At 38.3% G+C, this 23,553-nt stretch overlaps 1 protein-coding gene across 1 annotated transcript in view; it reads right to left on the bottom strand.

The window, feature by feature from the left end:
* Window positions 1-23,553, bottom strand: part of LOC146002502 (chondroitin sulfate proteoglycan 4-like) — a 549,973-nt gene that overhangs the window by 10,972 nt on the left and 515,448 nt on the right. The window contains exons 6-8 of the mRNA XM_083140394.1: window positions 14,272-14,802; window positions 11,411-11,603; window positions 2,484-2,639 (exon numbers count right to left, since the gene is read on the bottom strand). Of these exons, the coding sequence (XP_082996520.1) occupies window positions 2,484-2,639; window positions 11,411-11,603; window positions 14,272-14,802 (880 nt within the window). The remainder of the gene's footprint in view (window positions 1-2,483; window positions 2,640-11,410; window positions 11,604-14,271; window positions 14,803-23,553) is intronic.

Here is a 23,553-nt window from a genome sequence, read left to right as displayed (position 1 = left end):
AAAGGAAGCTACATTATATTTCCACACCCACTATTGCAGATACTAGGCGACATATTGCCGGCTGAATATAATTTTGTCGTTATGTCCATCTTCTCAGGGGAGCTGATTAAAAGTTTGACATACGTGGATTTGTAGCGATATGCTTTACTTTACTTCGCTTCTTATGCCACTTTTGGCTAATTTGCGAAGATGGGGATGAGTGATGACATGATGAAATTGATGAATGGACACTCACAAACATCCACGCCCAGACAGAGATTCGACCCAGGGACTCTGGCGTCGTAGCGCGATGTTGTAACCACTCCGCAACGGGGCCGACACGTGGATTTGAAATACACTGCAAGACTTGCAGAATCATTTTATTATTGTTGATAATTTATTTACACCACAATGGAACGCATTAACATGTACGGATCACGATGTCATCAACCCATTTCCGACGAAAAATGGAGATACGACAAAACAAAATAGCAATCAGTCGGCTATATTCAGGCTCGAATCTCTACTGTGCAGTGAGATGAATAAGAATTGCTCGACAAGATGTACATGACCATTTCTCTTTCATCCTACTCTCTCTTAAGGTATGGATTGTTACGTATGGTAGTGCATAGATTGTCATTAGCTTGTTTTGTTTCAATAATTCTCGAAGTTCTCATTGGGTATAACAAAGGGAATACACATGGCGATGAACAATTTGCTTTGTAATGCTTATACATCCCACTGTACCATTGCTCTACCAAATGAGCTTGACACAGTTAGCTCGGAAGCTCTGTAGATGGAGTTATTCAAGAGTAATTCACACTTCACACTCAGATTCCTTATCGAACTTTCATTTCTCGCTTAATTTCGACAAGAAAAAATAGTTGAATTTGTTGTCAAACAAAATTAAACGTATTATCCATGAATGTAATGATTATAATTAAATTATTTTCAGCAAACTAATGGTGCCATTGAAAAGTAATAATAATGTTTCAAGTTGAATTAGCTATCAGCATAACTTCTCTGCACACAGAACTTGTTTACTTCCTGGTGATTCTAAACTATCGGACGCTAAAGGCTGTTTTTTCATTGACAATCATAAGTAAATAGATATATCCAGATCTAGGCTACCTGGTCACGTCAAAGTTGATATACCGTTAAGAATCCACTCCAAAGTTGTCTTCCAAGACAGGCGGGAGGGGGCGGCAAGAGGAAGGAAAGACCTTGTAATAATCAAGTGGGTGGTAGAGTTGGATTCGCGTTGGAAAAAAAATACATTACTAGTGTTCGCATTTAATTTTAAGCTGCGCGCATACCTGTGCATAAAGAGCACTTAAAATTTAACAAAACAGGTTATACTTTTCCCTAGCAAAAAAGTAATTATTTTCTTGATCAAAACTCAAGAAAGTGTTTTAATGGTCACTGGAAAAATATCTTATTCAACAAAATATATATATATTTGATTTTAGTCTCCACAGAGTCTGAGTGACGTAGGGCTATCGTGATTGGTTTGTGTTGTCACAGGAGATGAGTGTCCATCATTAAGATAATGGCCTCCCCGATGGCGCAGTGGTAGCGTCGCCGCCTTGTAATCAAGGTGTCCCGCGTTCGATACCCGGTGGAGACACACAGTGGTTCGGATCCCACTTAAAAACTGTAGATCCAGTCACGATTAGCTCTACTGTGCATAAAGTGGACTTAAAACACCAACTCGAACCAAACCAAATCATTAAGATAACCATATCTTTCAAGTTTAAGATGATCTGAAGTAGACACTGTGGACGGTCCATGTGCAGACTCTGCAGGAACCTCAGGTAGACCTATGCAGTCAGGAAGTTCACATGTTCCTAATCGACACTACATTTGTCCTGATTTTCTCTATTGCACTTTCCATGTCTTCTTCATTCCACTTCCCTAACTCTTTTTCATTCACAATTTGATATTTTATCTGAAAGAAAGAAAACCGCCCAATTACACAGTTCCAAGACGAATGGTGTTTACTTTCATCTGTCCGGTACTGGGAGCAGACCTACTGTTCGGTACTGCGCCACATGCACGTGTTATGAAATTCGCTCACAAACAACGCACAGTTAACACGACAGCAAAGGTTGTTAATTGTTTTCGATCTTACTTAATCATAAATTAAGAAATACCTATTACGATTGATGAAACTCACCCCTCAGGAAAGATTGTTCTGCTGCAAATTATCTTCTCTCGTTCACTTTCTTCTTCCAACGAGCAGAAGCTGCATCTCGATGGCCTGTTGTGACGTAATCTGTGACTTCGATTACTCCAAATTTACCAGTAGCGCCACACAGGCCTGTCTTACATTTTTATTACAGTACGTGTATGACAACTAATGGGGATACAGAGAAACCATTACTGTCCGGTACTGTGCAACTCTCCCCTAAGTATATATACAGTAGTTGCTATGAGTTCCCTTACACAGTATCACATGAAACCTAACTTCATATTATCACTGTTTCAATATTACTCATGCTTACCTGAGTGAAGAAAGAGCACATTCTTTGCGTTGATATCCACTTGGGTGAACTGCTCCACGGGAACCCTGGGAGACGATCGCAGCGCCACGTAGCCGGACGTTGGCGGAGTTATCGTAAAGGTGAGGTTTGCTGGAGGGGTATCGTCATCGACTGCAGCTGAAGAGAAAGCAAATTCCTATCTCAATACACAATCAATGACAATATTATTTTACAGCTTCGCACACTAAGAATTTAATGGTAGTTACAAGGGTATAATAGAGATCAATGTGTCCTGGAGATACAAGGTGTCGCGCTTAAAACAGTCATTTAAATTTATACTGCTGGAGCGTTTCCAGTCAATAAGACGTTTCAAGGCAGGTGCTCTATACAATGTCTGGAATGTATATTTACAAAATCTATATGGAAATCGCATCTGTGGGTGTGCTTAATGGCAGCGCCCTTATCGCATGACGCAATGCTCCACCAGTGATAGATACCACGATTCACTTAGCGATCCAGGGCGTTGGGAGAGAAAGTGTTCGAAACGGGTTAAGACGCTTCTAGAGGCTTCTACGATCGAATTGGTTGAGTTGTCGCTTTTCACCGAGGTTGCTTGATCAGGATTTATGTCATGGGAACATGATCATGCAAAAAGAGAAGTCACATGGCTGAAATCGCTAGGTTTAAATCTTCCTCTAAAACCATATTTTTGTCAGTACGCATGTATATGTTGCGTATTGTATTTTATTCTTTCATTAAAGAAGGGCTTCGTAAGATTTGTTCAAAGGTTTTCACTCTACAGAGAACGTCCCTTGCACTGATTGCTTACACAGTAGCGCAATAAAAATTTGTCTGTTAGACAGAAAATATATGTGTCAGTGGCAACCAGGAATCTGTGACGCATAGGTGGATAAATACAGGAAAACGTTTGCCATTTTTTTGAGGGCTTGTGGGGTCGGAACGACGACTAGACGAGGAAGAGTTATAAAGAAGAGTCGTTGTTCTTACATTTTCCAAACTGTGAACGTTTGTCGGTGTTGTACCCTCCTGTTCACATAAAATGGAAGATTGTATAGCTGAAGTATGTTCCACTTTATCTGAACAGGATTGTACGTTGTTCCACCGTCTCGAAATGCTACACATACGTTGTAGCACATGTAATAGTAGTAGTAGCCGACGAGCTGATGGAACGTTGCGTCATGGAAGAAACGACCAACTATTGGATGCTGACATTAGCCACACTCACAGTCGCGATTTTCATGTAGGTTTTGTAAATACGCGTCCGGCGCTAGTAGTAGAATGGAAACTTGAATGTGCGCACGCATATTATTATCAGGGAACTGTAACGTAACCCAACTTGTAACGCTGTCAAGTTACGAACGGAACTATCGCTATGCGTTACAATGGCATTGGCGTTCCACACAGTACCGGACAGATTGGACCTACCTACAACCTGGGTAAATTAGGCGTACCGTTACTCAACGACCCATTCGCTTCAGGTACTGAATGGAACGGGTCTCGGATGGAACGGGTACGATCGTACCCGTACATACTGTACCTGAACGGTGGCTACCGGGTACGAAATGGAACCACAAGTTGGTAACCGGTACTGAAGCACTATGACCAGCGCTTGTTATTAAAATACCGGTACGTGGATAGAAATGGATGAAGGGGGTAACATTTGTAACAGGAACTTACAGTACGTATCATAACATACTGAGCGTATCCGAATTAAGTTAACTGTCAATCAAAATTCCACAGCAGCAAATGGAATACCGATAAATATACACTTCTTTGTTTAAAAATTATTATAGAGACTTTAGAAAAAAGTCATTCGTGATCTTTCTGGATATTATTTATCCGAAAAATATGTATAAATACTATCTAGTTTATCTTTCATTAATTTGTTAATAATGGTATCAGCTATGCAAAAAATTTCGAAGACCGTCACTCTGGCAAACTATTAACAATAGAAACAATTAGTTTTAACAAGCTCATGTACGTATAATATACTAATTACAACGACCTCGTCATTCAGGCAACCTGTTACTAGGAGGCATGTGCAGTAGGCCCCATTACTTTTAAATAGGTAGAGAAGTGAAATTGAGTTTGACGGTAGATTATGCTAATTAGAGCACGGCAAATCAACATGATTGTGGAAAACCGGAATTTGATGGATGTCATATTGAAAAATGTTACTTCTTAAGATAGAGAAGTGAAACTCGGTTCAACGGTAGCTTATGCTAATTAAAGCATGGCAAATAAACATGATTGTGGAAAACCGGAAGTTAATGGACGCCATATTGAAAAATTTTACCTTTTAAGATATAGAAGTGAAATTCGGTTTGATGGTAGCTTATGCTAATTAGAGCATGAAAAATCAACATGCTAATGGAAAACCGGAAGTTGATGGACGCCATATTGAAAAATGTCATTTCTTAAGATAGATAAGTAAAAATCGGCTTGGTGGTAGCTTATGGGAATTAAAACATGGCAAATCAACGTGATTCCGGAAAACCGGAAGTTCATGGACGCCATATTGAAAAATGTTAATTCTTAATATAAGGGAGTGAAATTCGGTTTCATGGTAGCTTATGGGAATTAGAGCATGGCAAATAATATGATTCTTGAAAACCGGATGATGCTGGTCGCCCTATTGAAAAACGTTAATTCGTAAGATAGAGAATTCAAACTCGGTTTGACGGTAGCTTATGCTAACTAAAGCATGGCAAATCAACATGATTGTGGAAAACCGGAAGCTGGTGGACGACATATTGAAAAAAAGTTACTTCTTAAGATAGAGATGTGAAATTCGGCTTGAAGGTACGTAGCTTATGGGAATTAGAGCATGGCAAATCAACATGATTGTGGAAAACCGGAAGTTGGTGGACGCCATATTGAAAAACGTTACTTCTTAAGATAGAGAAGTGAAATTCCGTTTGACGGTAGCTTATGCTAATTAGAGTATGGCAAATTGACATGATTGTGGAAAACCGGAAGTTCATGGACGCCATATTGAAAAACGTTACTTCTTAAGATAGAGAAGTGACATTCGATTTGGTGGTAGATCTTGCTAATTAGTGCATGTTAAATCAACATGATTGTGAAAAACCGGAAGTTGATGGACGCCATATTGAAAAACGTTACTTCTCAAGATAGAGAAGTGAAATTCCGTTTGACGGTAGCTTATGCTAATTAGAGTATGGCAAATTGACATGATTGTGGAAAACCGGAAGTTCATGGACGCCATATTGAAAAACGTTACTTCTTAAGATAGAGAAGTGACATTCGATTTGGTGGTAGATCTTGCTAATTAGTGCATGTTAAATCAACATGATTGTGAAAAACCGGAAGTTGATGGACGCCATATTGAAAAATGTTACTTCTCAAGATAGAGAAGTGAAATTCGGTTTGACGGTAGCTTATGCTAATTAGAGTATTGCAAATTGACATGATTGTGGAAAACCGGAGGTTCATGGACGCCATATTGAAAAACGTTACTTCTTAAGATAGAGAAGTGACATTCGATTTGGTGGTAGATCTTGCTAATTAGTGCATGTTAAATCAATATGATTGTGGAAAACCGGAAGTTGATGGACGCCATATTGAAAAATGCTTTTTCTTAAGATATACGAGTGAAATTCGGTTTAATGGTAACTTATGTTAATTAGGGCATGGCAAATCAACATGATTGTGTAAAACCGGAATTTGGTGGACGTCATATTGAAATACGTCAATTCTTAAGATAGAACAGTTAAATTCGGCTTGATTGTATCTTATGGGAATTAGAGTATGGCAAATAAACATGATTCTGGAAAACCTGAGGTTGATGGATGTCATATTTAAAAATGTTATTTCTTCAGATAGAGGACTGAAATTCGGTTTTATGATATTATGGATATTACTGCATTGGAAATCAACATGATTAGGGAAAACAGGACGTTAACGGATAAAGTTTACTTTAATATTCCTCTTTCCTTTGGTGATTACTTATGTTAATTGGAACATGGTCGATTTATATGATATTATAAAAATGAAAGTCGATGGAAGGCATAATGAAAAATTCATTTTATTAAGATGACGAAGTGAAATTCAGTTAGATTATTGCGCTTGCTCATTTGCTCATTCGAACATGGGTAATGCATATGCTGTTTGTAAAACTGGAAGTTGATAGACGCCATATTGAAAAAGAAATACTTTTGAGTGTGGATTTAGTTTTTATTTATTAAAAATTAAATATGAATTCCATCAAACTCAAGTTTTCCAGAATCATGTTGATTTGTCATGCTCTAATTCCCATAAGCTACCATCAAGCCGAATTTCACTCCTCTGTCTTAAGAAGTAACGTTTTTCAATATGGCGTCCACCAAATTCCGGTTTTCCACGATCATGTTGATTTAACATGCACTAATTAGCAAGATCTACCACCAAATCGAATTTCACTTCTCTATCTTAAGAAGTAACGTTTTTCAATATGGCGTCCATGAACTTCCGGTTTTCCACAATCATGTTGATTTGCCATACACAAATTAGCATATGGTACCGTCAAATCGAATTTCACGTCTCTTTCTTAAGAAGTAACATTTTTCAATCTGGCGTCCATCAACTTCCGGTTTTCCACAATCATGATGATTTAACATGCACTAATTAGCAAGATCTACCACCAAATCGAATTTCACTTCTCTATCTTAAGAAGTAACGTTTTTCAATATGGCGTCCATCAACTTCCGGTTTTTCACAATCATGTTGATTTAACATGCACTAATTAGCAAGATCTACCACCAAACCGAATTTCACTTCTCTATCTTAAGAAGTGACATTTTTCAATATGGCGTCTAATTTCCAGTTTTACCAAAATCATATTGTTTGGCAATGCCAGGTCAGCCCGAATTTAAGATCTGTAACTTAGATGGTAACATTTCTCAATATGGCGTACATTAACTTTCCCTTTTTTCCACATGTATTAGTTGGTAATATTCTAATTACATAAACTATCATCATGTCGAACTTTCAATATCTTGCTTGAAAAGATTTTTTTTAATATGTTCACCTTGCACCCTAATATTAAGTGTATTGGTTATATAAAAGTAACATTATTAATAACAAATCTCACGATTCCATATTTATTTTTATATATACAATTTATATTTTATTGCCTAAAACCTCCATTAATATTAGTTCTTATCGATTTTTCAAGAATTCAACAATGAAAGTTTTAAAATTAAGAGTTACGTGACATATATTTTCTGATCCATTCAATACCCATTTGATTTGTTGAAAATAGGTTTTGTTACAATTTTACCCGATCCCAAAGTTTCAGGTATACCCGTCATGAATTTGTACCGGTATGATTCTAAGGAGAGGTACGTACCGTAACGGAACCGGCATTCAGATAAGGAACAAGTTCCATGCTTTCTGGTACGGGTATTTTAACGTTCCACTCTGTGTACCCAAAGCTGTCGTCCCCGAAGCACTCTCGGGTACGAACGGAACGGTATAGCAGAAGCGTTACTGTTCGCCTTACCAAGAGGTTCTGGTATTTTCCTTGGAACGGTCCACAGCACTTGGGCCGGTACGCGGTACCCGGTACGGAAATAACGCGGAACGGTGACAAATACCAATGAATTGCGTTACGTTACAGGTCCCTGATTATTATTGTTACTCTTCACCCGATTAGGATTTGTAAAACAATGTGTACACCAACAAGGTGTGCCTGGAACATTTTTGTTATCGCTTTGATGTTTTCATTGTTTCATCGTCCATGAATGATGCAAATTGTTTTCATAACTCATGTATATATTTATGTTTTATCTTTTTCTATTATATTATTCGCGTATTTTTGCAAAATTAAGTCATCCTAATTAGTATATGCAACGTTTTCATTAAATCCAAGATGGCTAGGATTATTTCTAACTTTAACACAAATGTTGTTTAACCGCATATTAAATATATTTCTTCTTAATATCAATCTTTGCTCAACAATAGACAAGATCAAAGTATTTTAATGTTCGTTATAAATTCATATAGGCCTACTAAATCTTTCTTTATTCATTTTATGTGCAAGGGCAAATATGAATTGCTTTATAAAGTCAGTTTCGTTATTTGTTGTCCTAGTTTAATATTGTAACATATAAGCATATAATTCTCTCTCTCGCTTTCAATAATATATAGTTTTCCTATTGGCTGTTAATTTTAGGAGTGGGGGAACAACGCTACGTGTTTTTGGCGATGTAAAAACTTCCACGTTGGCATTTTTAATTGTTGCCAACCTGAACTTTAGCTTTAGCTTACTATCGCTAATTAATAGAGACCGGATGTTAGGCAAAATGCCTATTCTTTCCTGTTAGAGATATGATGAAAACGAATGTTGCGAAGGCCAGGGAAAAGGGTGCCAAACCATACAGTACAAGCTTGAAATGCATTTAAACAGTTTCTTAGTTCGAACTGCTGTGTGGAATATACAGTGTAAATTGTTTAACTGAAATAACCCTGTGTGCAGTGATAAAGTGTATATTTAAATAACTGCGTACTGGTTGGAAGTAGCCAACAATTTCTTTTGTCAGACTATTGTGTGTAGCCATTATACAATGGAAAATTTTGGGCTGACGTGACTCCTGTTTACAGTGGTTTATTAAGTACAATATTGGACTGCTGTCTCTAATGATGAGTTCCTGGTTTATTTTAAGCAACTATAAAGAATGTACAGGTATGTTTCTATATTTTTAAACACCTATTTCTTTTTGTATGTCTCTCTTCATTATTTTGAGTTAAATTTCATTGCCCTTTTTATTGCCTATTTGTATTTTAATGCCTATTTTACTGCCTATTTTGAAAATTATAAGTGCTTATTTGCCTGCCTATTTTATATGTTTTTAGTGCCTAAACATCCGGTCTCTACTAATTAACATTGATGTTATATAAATTATCAGTTCATCTTGTGATATTTTTATGTTGTGAGTTGCTAGCATTGTGAAAAGAACAATCTGTTATGCTGCGCCTCGCGCTTGGGAAGGGTGTTGAGGTCTTGTTATCTACGGTAGAGGAAGTGCGTGGTTTCTGTCGTGACAAAAGTTTACTAATCAGGACTCAACATATGATTTATTTGAACTGTGCGAATAAGTATGTAACGCGCGCGAGTCGGTATTCAAGTTTTTGAACTTTTTAAACTTAAAATACTTTGTTTTAGTTTTATTTACGGTGACTCGTCACATATCGGTGGTTACCTTCCAGGGAATGGGTCATGATGGGAATGGGTGGATCGTCTTAATCGCGATCCCTAAAGTGAGAACTCTTGCGTCCAACTGACCAGCCGGAGCAATTAGCAGTGTGTTGCCGTTTCGTGGCTCCGTGTCTAGGAGTTACGAGTGATTGCACGTAGCAAATTTTTGGGTGCGTCAGCACTTAAATGCTATTTTGCACCCGTCATGTTATACGGGGTTCAGCCCCTTACCTTACCTAAATTAACTGTAACGACGTTAACTAAAATATTAAAACATTCTGACTTCGGTTAAAAGCTGAACCTGTAAAGGGGCACTCGGCACACACAAGGACAAAACACAGACGTCAGAGCCTCGTTAGTCTGCAAAATGCAGTCCAGGGTGTACTACGTGGAAGGATCACCCTTTACACCCCGAAAAGTCATTTTAAATTCTTTAGTTTTATTATTATTACTATTTGGTTATACAGATACTGTTTTGCATTTGAATTGAAGAGCTACAATATCAATATAGGTATAACCACAATTAGTAACTATTTCCTGATAATTACACAGAAGCTGCATTTACCTCGAAACTGCAATATTCTCCATGTGTACTAATCAGAACATTGGCAAATCTCCCGGTATATTTGTAATAATTCTGTAACGAACTGCTGATGACATTAATTTATATTGCAATTAATTAGCATTTGCATCCGATTTCATTACACACAATAATAACATTTGTGGTTTCAGAAATAACCAAATCGAAATACCTATTATCTTTGTTTTTAAATTATTATCTTATCGGCATTAATAAACAAAAAACAGGTTGCAGTAATACCGATAGTCTCGTGGACGGAAAGACGGACATATCCATCGAGGTATTAGATCTCGGTTAATCTACGTATATGAAGTTGTCCAATGGTCGCTCGACAATATTCTTGAGATACAATAATTTATTTGTGTAGGATTTTACATAGGTACACTTTACAGTTCAAAACTGATAACATTGTGTTTTATCGCGTCTATTTTGAAATAACAGCCGAGTTTTCATTTATATGCTTGCAATCGTTAATATCTCCGTAAAGACAAAGTCTAGGTTCATGGAACAAAAATCACTCTAATCAGCACATTTTGGCATTTTGGATTACTATTCATGTTGATATAATATTTTATGTAAATCTCTAGCTAAAAATGCGCGTCATTTTTGTTAAAAAATTACTCTTTCAGAGCATCTGAATACGGTAAGCGGCATTTCTTAGGTTATAAGTTTTCTCAAATTTTAGATCTTCACATTTGCTAGTTTGCGAGACATCGAAACGTCACTTTTGATCGAGAGTTGTCCCTCGCAGCCAGTTTGCGTGGATTTATGTTGCGTTGACAAGGACGGACGGACAGAGAAACACAGACAGACGGACGGATACGACCGTCGAATATTGGTACTTTTTGCTTTGGTTCATTAGTAGAATCCTAAAAATAGTGTTGGCGAACAGTCATTTGTTTGTAGCCTATTTAAACATTCTGACCACCAGCACCTCCTATTGGCTTGGGGTTTTCCGTGCTTGGAAAACTCTTTAAACAATTATCACCGCTTTCCCTCCCAAGGTTAAATATTTTCCTTTTGTTTCTGAAATTGTATGAATCTGAATATAAAACATTTATGGCAATTCTATCCTATTATTCACAAAACACTGAGTTTTGAACTTCAGGGTGGCTCTAAAGTCATGGAAATAACACATGAAAGACCTACCCAGGTGCTCCGATGTTATGGCGACGGTGGCTCCCTCCCACAACTCGAGACCGGTGTTGTTGGCGATTCGTGGTATCTCGTCGTTTACTGGTATGACGTGGACTCGAACTAAAGCCGGAAGGCTCTCCCTGTCACCAGCTTTTGCCACTATGCTGAATGTATCCTCCAAGGTCTCACCTCCATCGTGCTGATACTGAAAGATGGGTAACATAATATCAAAATATACGAAACTGTATAGTTAATAGATTCGGCAATTGAAATAGACCAAATAGAAGATAGATAATATAACTTTGAGGTTGAGGAAGAACTTTGTGTAATAATTTGGTATGAGTATCGTGTGCATTATGATAAAAAAAAGGAAATGGTGATTTCCAGACAGAGCAATCAAACTGGACTGTACTAGAATAATTTAAAAGTCAAATAACGTGAACATAACTGACCCTATAAAACAGAAAACCCGTGGTAATTATTCACACTAGATTTAGGAATTTAAACACCCTCTATTGACAAATATCATAACACGTAACTTGGGCACGTTAGACCAGACATGAATATGGAGACATGTATTTAGCAGACCAAGTCAGATTAGAGAACGTTCAAATCTACAAAATATACGGAAGCAATTCCAACCTGATAATCTGCTAGACATTATTAGAAATTAGCAGGAGTGTAATTTTTCAAACAAACAGGATACAAGCGAGACACATACTCTATCGAATAAGTTGCCTTTAAGAAAATGTGTAATTGTACTGTAGTTGCTTTAGGTTTGAAACAGCGTCAGTTTCGAACTGTTCTGAAAGAGCAGTTTTACCAGTGTGGGCAGATTCATCTACGTCTTGCGTTTAATTAAAATTTCAGCACAATTTGTTTTTTTGTGAATATGTAAATAACTTAGAGTGCGTAAAACTTAACAAAAGCGTGAATCTTGTATATTACAAATATTCATTACACCAAATCCTGAAAGAGTAAAACCGCTGTTAACTATGTTCTGCTCGTAAAGCAGGACGTATAATCATGCTGGTCTCTGAGCCGGAGTATTTAGCACTGTGGACTTTGACACCAGAGTCTTTGGTTCAAGTCCTGACTAATGCCGGATGTACGTGATCAATCCTATTGCATCATTTCATCACTTATTTCCATCGTCGTGATTAACAATAAGAGGCGACAAAATAACGTGAGAAGAACGCAAATAAAAATAGAATTGAGTGTAGTTATACTGCTGAATCAAAAAAAAGTAAATGTGGTGTGAAGCGTAAGTTAACAACAATATATTGATTGATTGATTTATGCACAGTAAGGCTAATTGGGACTGGACCTATAGTTTAACTTGGGATCCGAACACTTTGTGCCTCCACCGGGTATCGAAACCGGGACCCTTTCATTACAAGGCGAAGACGCTTGCGCTATCGGGGAGGCCCCATAACAACAATACTTTATAGCACAATATATTAAATTCTTTCGTGAATAATTATAACATAAATTTAAAACATAAGTGTAAATATATTGTTAGATTACAATTATAGTATGATATGCAGGATGAAAAAAATATGACTACAATATACAATGATCTGAAAACGAGTAGAATATTCCTAATGTCTTCGTGCTCATGCGTGTGTTATCCTGTTGTAGTGTGCCACTTGGACTGCTTCAGTAACGGATTTTCTCCTTTAATAAAAAGTGCATATGAACATGATAAGCAGACCTATAGTCTGATTAAATTCCAGTCCTATAACTTTTAGAGCGCATCTTTCGAAGAAAGCAAGCGTTTGCTTTATCGACTGGACATTTCTCATGCGATGTCTGAAAACTTGATTTTATGCCGTTTCTGCAGCCTCATTTTAGTTCCTCCACTGTTACGATCACACGAGTAGGATAGGTGTGGCAGACCCTCTGATTGGGGGGGGGGGGGGGGCAAAAGCCTTGATGAAAGTTCAGTCGGGAAAGTAAAATCTCATTTTATCTCACTCTTTTAGTTTTAAATGCATTACATAATCAATTCATCCGCCCCATAACAAACCAAATGCAAAAAATGATATAAATTGTCTTTGAATTTCGATCCAAATGTATATAAATTGAAAACAGGATTGGTTTAATAGCGCCGCGCAAAAAAATCATGGGATGCCATGGCGTTCTCGTTTACAACTTTTCTCATTCAGATCGTTCGGAATAGAGGGACACCTCTCGCAGCCCCCTAGCTACTACTGCTCTGAACTTGACAAGACTTAAGAAAAGCAGAAACTGCGAGCGAAGCGAGGAAGAAAATTTTACGAAATGAATTTTTATTTGTATAAAATTTGAAGTCGAATTGCCCCTCTGTGCTCCCCTGCATGTGCTACTGGCAGTCTGGAAGAAATAATTCAAGAAAGACGTGAAAACTAATTCCATCTTCAGTATTCTTTTGTCCTGCTACTCTTAGATTCTGCTAGACTAGCATTCTTTCACTTCAATGTTTGCCCCCCTAGAATTGATTTCCGTACAAGGTTGGGAAAATGCAATGCAATGTCAACCTAAAAGTATATATTTTGCACGTATAATTTGATTTCAGTCATAGTAATTTACATTAATTATTATGCGATAATTTCAAATTGAAGAGGCGTTTTTTGAGGGGACAACACTATTCTCAGGGTAATATGCCCCATGGAAAAATACCTTGTTTGTCCCTTCGGCGAACGTCCGTGCGCACGCCTATGATGAGTAGGTTTTTCTTACCGCCCGGTTTTTGCCGCGTGGTGCATTAAGGTTCTGAGCTTGCGTTTGTAGGTCCCAGACAAGGCATAACATGACGTTTACAAACAATGCTTGCAAAACTAGCCATTCGATAACGTTACCCGGCAACAAACTGTACGAAATGGTGACCTTACCTGCAACTTACCAGCAACAAGCTGGCTTACAGATAGCTTCTCCAGCGGCATTCCAGGATGAGAGGGCGTCTGGAGAATTCCAGCCTTCGGTGGCACCACCACTTTGTACTCTTCAACCTTGTCGGCGTAGTACTGGTTGAGGACCTTCAACAGGCCAGTGTCTAAAGTGACTGCCTTTCCTTCCACGACCTTGAGGTCACCCCCGGAGACATATATGTGCTTCGGGACCACGACGAGGTTCACCAGGAGCCCGTGCATGGAGAAGATGCCGTTCGTCACGTCCACGATGAACTGGTCGCTGGTCTGGTTGGGCGCTGACTGGATGTAGTGCAGGCGACCTGCGTCGATCAGGGACTGGTCGAAGACTGTCACTTCTGGCTGCTGTGGCGAGGTGAGTGGCTTGTGGTAGTCTACTGCTGGCTCGGCAGTGTCCACGTGTTGTTCTGCAGACTCAACCTCGAGGTATCCGAACCGCGGTGGTCGCTGAACGATGAATGTTATGTCGCCAGGAGAGATGTGCGGATGCATTACCTGGAAAGAAAATGTGTTCATGAGGACATTGCTTTGTCAGTTGAAATTTCCCATTCACTGATTAAATACGAATTCTTATGGAAGCCCCGGCTCTGCTACCATCTACATTGTACAATGTGTAACAGTATATCGTAATCTTGCTTAGTTCTCATTATACGGTTATTGGTGAAAATATTAATTATCTGTAAAAGTGGAATGAGTGTTTCATTTCTCTTATCTAGACTCTGTCTCGGTAATCTGTGGAGCGAACGAACGAAAACAAGTCTCTGCGAAAGTAGTAACTCGAGAGGACTTGAACAAGGAACTCGTGAGAGGGGAAATGAGTGCATCGTACACTGCTGTGCTCAGTCAACTCGCTTTCCCCTCTTCTCTTCTGTTATGCGCGGCCTTCATCCACAGATTCCAGGGGCAGGGTATAATCATTATTTCTCTATATCACCAGAAATAGAAACAATCAACAGAATTTACACTTAAGTTGCAGTTTGCTTTAGGTTGTTGTACAGTCGCGAACACTTGTGGGTTGCAATGATTCCACGGTAGTCAATGAAGATGTTACAACCCAAAAGTGTCTGTGGATGTACCATTGTAGGAGGTGCCCCTCGAATTGGAATATTACGGTCATGGAGAGATGAGTGCAATAAGATGGGGAAATGGGAATGAGTTGAAGTGGAAATGTAACAGATAAAGGATAAATTAATTGTTTTTTTGTGTCACGAGTGGGACACAATATGAAGCAAGAGTAAATAAAAATATTGAACAAACAATACGTAAAATGTCTTCTATTACTAACTGAATTATGTATAATATCCGAATTTCTATCAAAATGACAATTTTAGATTGTTGACTCGCAAGGTAGAATAGAATTACAGCTGCTGTTTCTTCTTCTTCTGGGTAATCAAAACCCGTTCTGCGACTACAAAAATTGATCACTCCGTGGGCGATATTGTCTTCCTAAATTTATATTTCCTTTTGACCTGTAATTTAATAATTTTCGAGGAAAACTGGTATCTGGTATCCCCAGAACATGCTGATTCCACTTTAACTAATGTTTTTGAATATCTTCCACCATTGCTTCGACCCTCCATTTACTTAGGATTTCTTCACTTGTAATTTTGTCTTAAACACCACAAAAATCTCATATGTGAACAATTTATTCTAGTTTTATGATGTTGATAGTCCAATATTCGCTATCATATAGAAGAGCCAGTTTTGAAATTATGGTAACTAATTTGAATTTCATTTCTGATTTGTTTTAAAATTCCATTTACTCTATATTTTATTAATTTTTTATCAATGTTTTTGGTGTTCGAACTGTGAAATATGACTTCCCAAATATATAAATTACAGCATTGCATTTAATTTTTAAAATATAGATTCAGAGGTACTTTGTTATGCGATGCCTCTTTAGTACGCATAATTGAAGGCTGGTCTGGTGCTTGTTCGACTTTTGCAGAACCAAGATAGGAAGTATACTTAATTGTTGCATCTATTGATGTGGCTACTTTGCTACCACTATTTTGGTGGTACGCTAGTAGCATATTTTTTTTCTTTATAAAAATAGGCACAACTGACCACATAGAAACCGAGACAAATTGTGTGAATTATTGAACGTGCGGACAAGCGAACTAGGCAGACAAGCAGAAAGATAACTTCCGTATTGTGTGCCATTATATCACGTGGCACAGCCTTCTCCGCGGTGCATTCTGGGAACCAAGCTTGCTTGTATGGAACACGAGGCAATGCTGTTGTGTCCAATTTCAGCAATCCTTCACAAAACACGATAACTCTTGAGGGAGGGGAAGAGGGGGGACTGTACCCAGTGCACGAAATGTCTTCCACTTCGACCTGATTTAAGACTTTCATCTGAGCGTTCTATTGCGGGGTCAACGTGACGGGCCTGCAGAGTGCAAAATTTTAAACTTCCGCTTCCTGGAGAAGAATTCTCTCCAGCACCAGACTTTGGCGATTGTTGCTGCTAACGGCCAAACCCAATTGGGATTCAGCTCCGGTCTCTGCGATGATGCGGGCGCTGCCAAATTTTCCTTGCCCGCTAGACTTACAAGCAGGAAAGAGTTGTTGGTGATTTGGCTAAATGAATGTCTTAAATGCAAACCCTCTTCCGCCGAGCTCTTACTTCAAACCGTTGGCGTCTTGGGAAGACTTCTGCAATGGATTTGGGTGCCCTTGTGGGTACGAATGCGCTTTTGTTGTTCCGCTGTTGCTGCGGACGTGGACCAATTTGTTCTCAGAGATAGTTGATGCAGGAACAACAATTTCATGTGTGCGTGCACCAGCAGGTCTACATACCGGGTGTATCAGTATAGAGTAAACAACTTTAAGAATTTATTTCGATGTTATTTGCTATGTATCAATCACCATGCACTTCAAGTTTCCATGAATGGCTACAAATGTTCAATGTGGCTTCCACCAGTTATGCGACACACATCCCTTCGAAATTCGAGTTCTTGCCACACTTTTCTTACGTAACACCCTCCAAATTGTGGAGAAACATCACCCAATTCTTTGCCTGCTCGCCTTGTTGATTTTTTGGACTACGTTGGAACACTTCTCGCACGTGATCAACATTTTTCACGTTAGGTGGTCTTCCTGTGCGTTTCTTTGCACACAAACAACCAGTTTCAATGAAGATTTGTGCCACTGGTAAATTAATTTTCTTGTTGGCTCCGGCTTCTTGTAGATACTACGGAACCATCACTGTACAGTCGTTGCGGACTTATTTTCATGAAACTTCAAGACACAGTCTGCTTTTGTGGACCTGTGAAAGCCGGCATTTTCTTTAACACTACACCAGCGCCACAATGAAATGTATACGCTTGTAAACAAAACAAAGATTTTTCATTGTTATACAACAAACCTTATTGTTGTGTTTCAGATATTTTTTTCACAATAAACCTGATAAGTTGCTTACTCTATTATGATACACGCTGCACTGCATATGTTAGCCGCTAAGAAGATCGAACAAGAACATTCAGGTGTATCTCGGTAACGGCTGCGAGCTTCGGAACCAAAACCGGAGCTGCTCAGTCTGATAAATTTACTTAGTGCGATATTACAACTGTTTTCATCGCATAAACACATTCTCAAAATGAGAATATTGTGTGTTTTTGCGTTGTCATGCAAGAGACTTGCTGGTAACTTAGACGTAAAAAGTAGTGACCCAAGAGCGTAGTCAATTTTCTGGAGGGTATAGGTATTTCTTACTTAACATTGCTATTCTTTATCTGATAGCTAATCGCGACGATGAAGATTACAAACGATTACAAGAAACTGTTTCCAGACACGCTCAAAGTAATGCCCAGGATGGAATTCAAACCCAGAACTTTCGGCGGAGAGAGATCGCGAGCCAACACTATCGGATAGGGAGAAGGGTATATATCGATATGATTCGTTCCGTACAAACTCCATACGTTCAGGCAAACGGTAAAAAGCAAATTGTCAAAGAATGTAAAAAGCTGAAGAAAACATTTCGAAGCTACGTATATTACTGTATAAGGATATGGCTTATGTAACAATTACGGAGATTCTTCGCATTTTTAACAAATCATTTCCCGTTGTGTGTATTGATGAACGTAGATTTTTGGAACTAGGGACAAGCTTAATGATGTTCTGATAAAAGTATGTTAACATAGTTTTTTGATACATGTAGAGATATCGATACATACGTACAGAATTGTCATCCTGAAATCCAAGGGACTCGAGTTCAATTACATCCGGGAAACGTTCCTATAAAATCCTGAAGATTCATATGTGCGGGGGAGGATACTATCAGAATGATACGATTCACTGATCATAGAATTTCACTAAAGAACTGCTCCTTCTAGGGCTAGAACACACCATTATAATCATAGAAAAGAGTATTCTATTTTCTGTTTCATCTACACGAAACTTTTCTCGGAAACTGACAAACCTGTCATTTCTTTTGTACTTTTTTCTACATCATGCAGTTCGTTTGATGTAACCTTCCCTTGTCTTTTGATGCATGAATTTGCTTGTAAAGGTTGTTTTGTCTATGTTCGCATACGTATAATCCGCTCGTAAAGACTCACTCGCAATTCGTGCTGCACAGTTTCTATTCCATCATGAACACGACTCATCCCAGTGGCTTCACCAAAGCATTCGACATCGTGAGTCTCGTGCACCAAAGATATGCCAATGTCTGTTTCCTCTTGCATTTATCTTCCGAGTTTACAGAAGCTTCTCTGTGCGTCATTTACGGTAGCACTAGCCGTTCTGGCAAAGCGAGAACTTCTTCTAGCCTTTATTAAGCGGTCTCCGGAGTCCTGACTTCAAAGGTCAGATTCACTGTTAGAGATTCCCACGCAAAGTTCAAGAGCTGAGAAAATATTGATGCACCAATGGTCTCGGATGGAATGTTTTACTCTTTCCACGATCGGAGTTAGTTTGGTACTGGAAGTAATTTTCCGCCGGATATATCACTTAGCCTAATGCTTCACACGGTAGTCTTTGGCGCGAATAACCTGAATTCGACTCCCTGTCCGACCACTCGTCCTCGTATCAAAAGGCAGAGAAGCTGTGAATGAACGAAGAGGTTCAGAAAGTGGAAGTAGAAGGCTGGCATATGCACCAAGTTAATCTTTGGACGCAGTCTCTGTCTTCAAAGCAAGATGCTAAACGGACGGCGGAATCTTACATTTCCACATGAAGTAGATCAAGCAGGATAAATTGCCTGCCAGCTGGACATTCACGCTTACAGACTGTGTAGACTTGCTTACGTGTTGTGAGAATTCTGAATTTTACATCGCTTCTCTACGGTTTGAATTAATCGCGACGATGAGGGCGAATGAAAACTGGAGAAATGAATGAAGGGTCCAGACACAGTGATGCACGCATGCTTTACAAAGAGTCCGAATGTGGAATCTCTTGTAGAGTAGAACGTTACACTGACCATCCCGCCACAGACGCCGGTATTAATGAAACTGGATTCCAGCCAAAAACAAACTTTGTGTGTGTGTGTGTGTGTGTGTTTGGGGGTGTTATCCATTATTGGGTTTATATAATTGCAAGAAAACAAATTCTGTTTTGAGGATAAATGAGCACCATCACTATTGACATTAAAAATAGATAGAAATAAACAAAAAAATAATTTCCTATTTATAATTCAGTATAATTTCAACCTCGGAAAAATATTAAATATATTGCAATATATTTATTATATTATACTGACGTTCCATCTTTCATTCAATGAAATTAAATTTTATATACCGGGTGGAAGCAGATAGTGATTCGGAACCCACTTTAAAGTGTACTGTAAACAGACATCCAAAGCCTCAGTTAAGTACCAACATTCATCGCTGCTATAGGATTGCGAGACGATATCCCAACCATTTTTGACCAACCCCCGTTGGGATATTGATGATGTGAATTTGGGAACATACCCGTTGAACAGAAAATAGTTCTGGACATACTCATCCAAGCATGAACCATGATCTATGCCGAAAAAATCGAAGTATAATTCGTAACGCTGTCATTCTTAGTTTAAGAAATATTACATTTTATTTGCGATCTATTCATAATTTCAAATTTCACGCTGAAAAAGGGCCTGGCGTTGAGGCTAATACCGTGGGATCAGCCCGAATTTTTCGCTTAGGCATGCACCCTCTTTGTGGATAGATTTTCAAATCTTAGTAAGGACTCAATTCCCTTACGAGTTCGAACTTGTGGCGGTTCTCGCCAACAGATTGGACAGTGGAGAATGCAGGGACTCTTTTTTATTACCCAAATTATAATTCTTGTCGGTTTCATTCAAGGTTCTACCACGGCTATAGATGGCGAATCTCGAAAATATAATCAGGTGAATCGCTATTTCAAGCGGCTGCAGAACAGGTTTCTCCCGTGAAGTTCATTTGGAACATGCCCTACAATGATTCCAGCGTTATAAACAGAAATATAACCAAAAACTCAATATGCTGACCAAGGCAGAATTTATTTTATTTTAAAACAAACTAAACGTTACGTTTAAACCATCTAGCAAGATTTTCTTCAGACTCTGTACCAAATACAAATGAATACAAATACTATGTCATTTCTATTTGGTACAGAGTCTGAAGAAGAACTTGCTAGAAGGTTGAAACGTAACGTCTAATTTACGTTTTAAAATAAAATAAATTCGTTTTTGGGTATCATGGAGAAATTATTTGGTAACCGCTTGTGTCCACCATTCCCGGGTGACCTTTTTTATTTTCCAAACGCGAGTGTGGTGTACGGTGCTGGGGAATTTAAATAATGCTTTGTTCACTCAGATTATTACCTATCATTCTTACTTTTTTACACTAGAATGTATAAGTTTTAGTTTATGCAGGTTATTTTTTCCACTAGATATTCAATTATTCATTCATACAGGTTCAACGATTGGGTTAAGAGAAATCAACACCATCTGTTGATTTAGGGTTTATTTACAAGATCTTTAACCTTTGTAGCATTTTTGACTCAACGTTTCGGATACTTGCTCTGCATACTTCAAGAATTTGCTATTGGCTTATGAATAGATACACTGACTGGTTCGTGGATCTTATAATTCGAAAAAAAGCAATAGACTTTACAATACCACCGAACCGGCGCAGTGCACTTCTCACTGATAGACTAACACGCCAGGCACGGGACAATAAATATGGAGACGGCGAGATGACTATGCACTATACACAATTTCAGCCTCAACGTAAGAATAAAAGACCCTTGCGTATCCTAGGCAAGTTTGTCAATGAAGATCTGTGTTGCATATCTTTAATGAGAGTGTAAAGTTGGGTTGCATAACTGACGGGCAAACTTTGGACGCTTCCGTCAATAATTAAGGTGGACAAAGCTTGACGGCTTTTCTCGCAGCAGCTGACAAGTTCTTGAGGGAGATGCTCATGGCATAGGACAGGAAATTATGGGCCATTACGTCATGTCCTTTGTTCTTAATCTTTCAAGATCAAATGTCAAATATTCATGCCGCTCCAGGAAAACAAGTGTTGGAGTTTCGTAAATAGGAATCTTGGGGATTTTTCTTGTAAGAGTTAAAATAAGTGGAAGCTAGGCAAGATCTTGTGGAAATTCTACTTGAGTCGTCAGAGGAGTACATTTGGGTGGGTTCAAGGGTGGCGGTGGACTACTTCTGCGGTCATTGCTAATAATGTTTTCTCTTTCTATCTTTCTTGCTATGTTTCTATATGCTTCCTTCTTCCCATGTATTTCTCTCTCTCTCTCTCGATCTTTCAATTTTCAATTTTGTCTCTCTGTGGCAGGCTCAGTGGCTGATGAAGTTGACTTAAAACTAAAATTCAGGTAGGCTATTCGGTACTGGACCTACAGTTTAAAGTGGAATCCGAATCACTAGAGTCGTTTTCACGTTCAGAAGACACAATGGGCTCTTATGGGCAATGCTTTTCTTATGGGAAATACGAGCGCGCTGTTGTGAAATTTCTGGATTTACAAATTTAGCTTAAGGAAAATCGGTACCTGCAGTTTTGCAGGAAATTTTGTAGAGAATACGATGGTGAACACAAAAAACTGGTATCTTGCTTACATAATTTTAGATAAATTAAAAACTCAAATTTTCCGTGAAAACACAATTTTACATTGTTTTCATTCCTAACGTTGAAACAGGCCGCAAAATTGAAGCATTCATTATTAAAAAAATTGACACTGTTTTTTAATTGTCATAGGTGATGGTGGTACTCAGAATTTATCAATACTTTAAAGCATATTTGCATTAAAAAATATTCAAATAAAGTATGTGGAGATTTTTTATATTCGTGCAGTAGAAAATGTGATCGCTGGCCATTTCTTGTTCTGTAATTCCAAGTAAAAACTTCCAGCGACAAAGTTGTGGAGAAAATAATGAAATTATTTTTTATAACCACTCAAAGGTTCCCAGAAATATTACTTCCATGCATTTGGAGTTTCTTTTTAACCCGAACCGCGCGCGAAGTAAGAAGACGTTGTCTGGCCATCTTGAGCTGTCTCACCGCAGCATTCCGGCTAATCACCACCAAGTTTTCGAGATGTTATTTTATTTCCATTCAGTAAAAATATTAACTTCATGCAGTTTGTTATAATAGAATTGAAATTACTTAAATTTAATAATTGACAATTATTTCCAATGCTGCTGTTGTGAGCAACATTAGTGCTGTCGCAAATACACGTTGTTTTTGTTTACATTACTGTCGACATTAATACTGAAATGAAGATCACCTTTCAGTTTCCAACGTACACATAAATTCATAGACACCATATTAACCTTTGAAGGCTTTCCAACACGTGACAAAATATGGGGCTTCAAGATAGAAATATGACATGCCTTGCTTGAGTCATTCACGTCTTATCAGTTCACGTGGGCCATAACTCATTTGTTTGTTTGGGTTGCAACTTGAATCTCTTTAGTGAGAGATCTGCTTCGGTCTGTTTAGACTTTTTCCCTCTCTCGAAAAAGTGTTTTCAGTTGTGTGAGCTCTCAGTGATTTTTACTTTTTTAAGTGATTTCTGAAGTGTCATATTCGTACATTACACTCGCGTGTGTAGTGATCGCAATGGATCATAGTAAAAAGGGTAACTGTAACGTTCAAAGTATAATATTAATATTAATAATTACATATAATTATCATTATATATACAAAATATGTAACACCTTCATTGTGAAGGAAGGTCATCATTTCCCGGCGACATGAGCTAACGCTGTATTGGCAACACTGTGCGGTTTCTCCATAAGCGCCGTTGTGTCTTCTGAACGTG

This window comes from Lepisma saccharinum, chromosome 1 (assembly GCF_977018435.1).
Source record: "Lepisma saccharinum chromosome 1, izLepSacc3.1, whole genome shotgun sequence".
Classification (NCBI taxonomy): Eukaryota; Metazoa; Arthropoda; class Insecta; order Zygentoma; family Lepismatidae; genus Lepisma; species Lepisma saccharinum.
The sequence above is the reverse complement of the archived record's forward strand: the minus strand, read 5'-3'. Positions and strand labels throughout refer to the sequence as shown.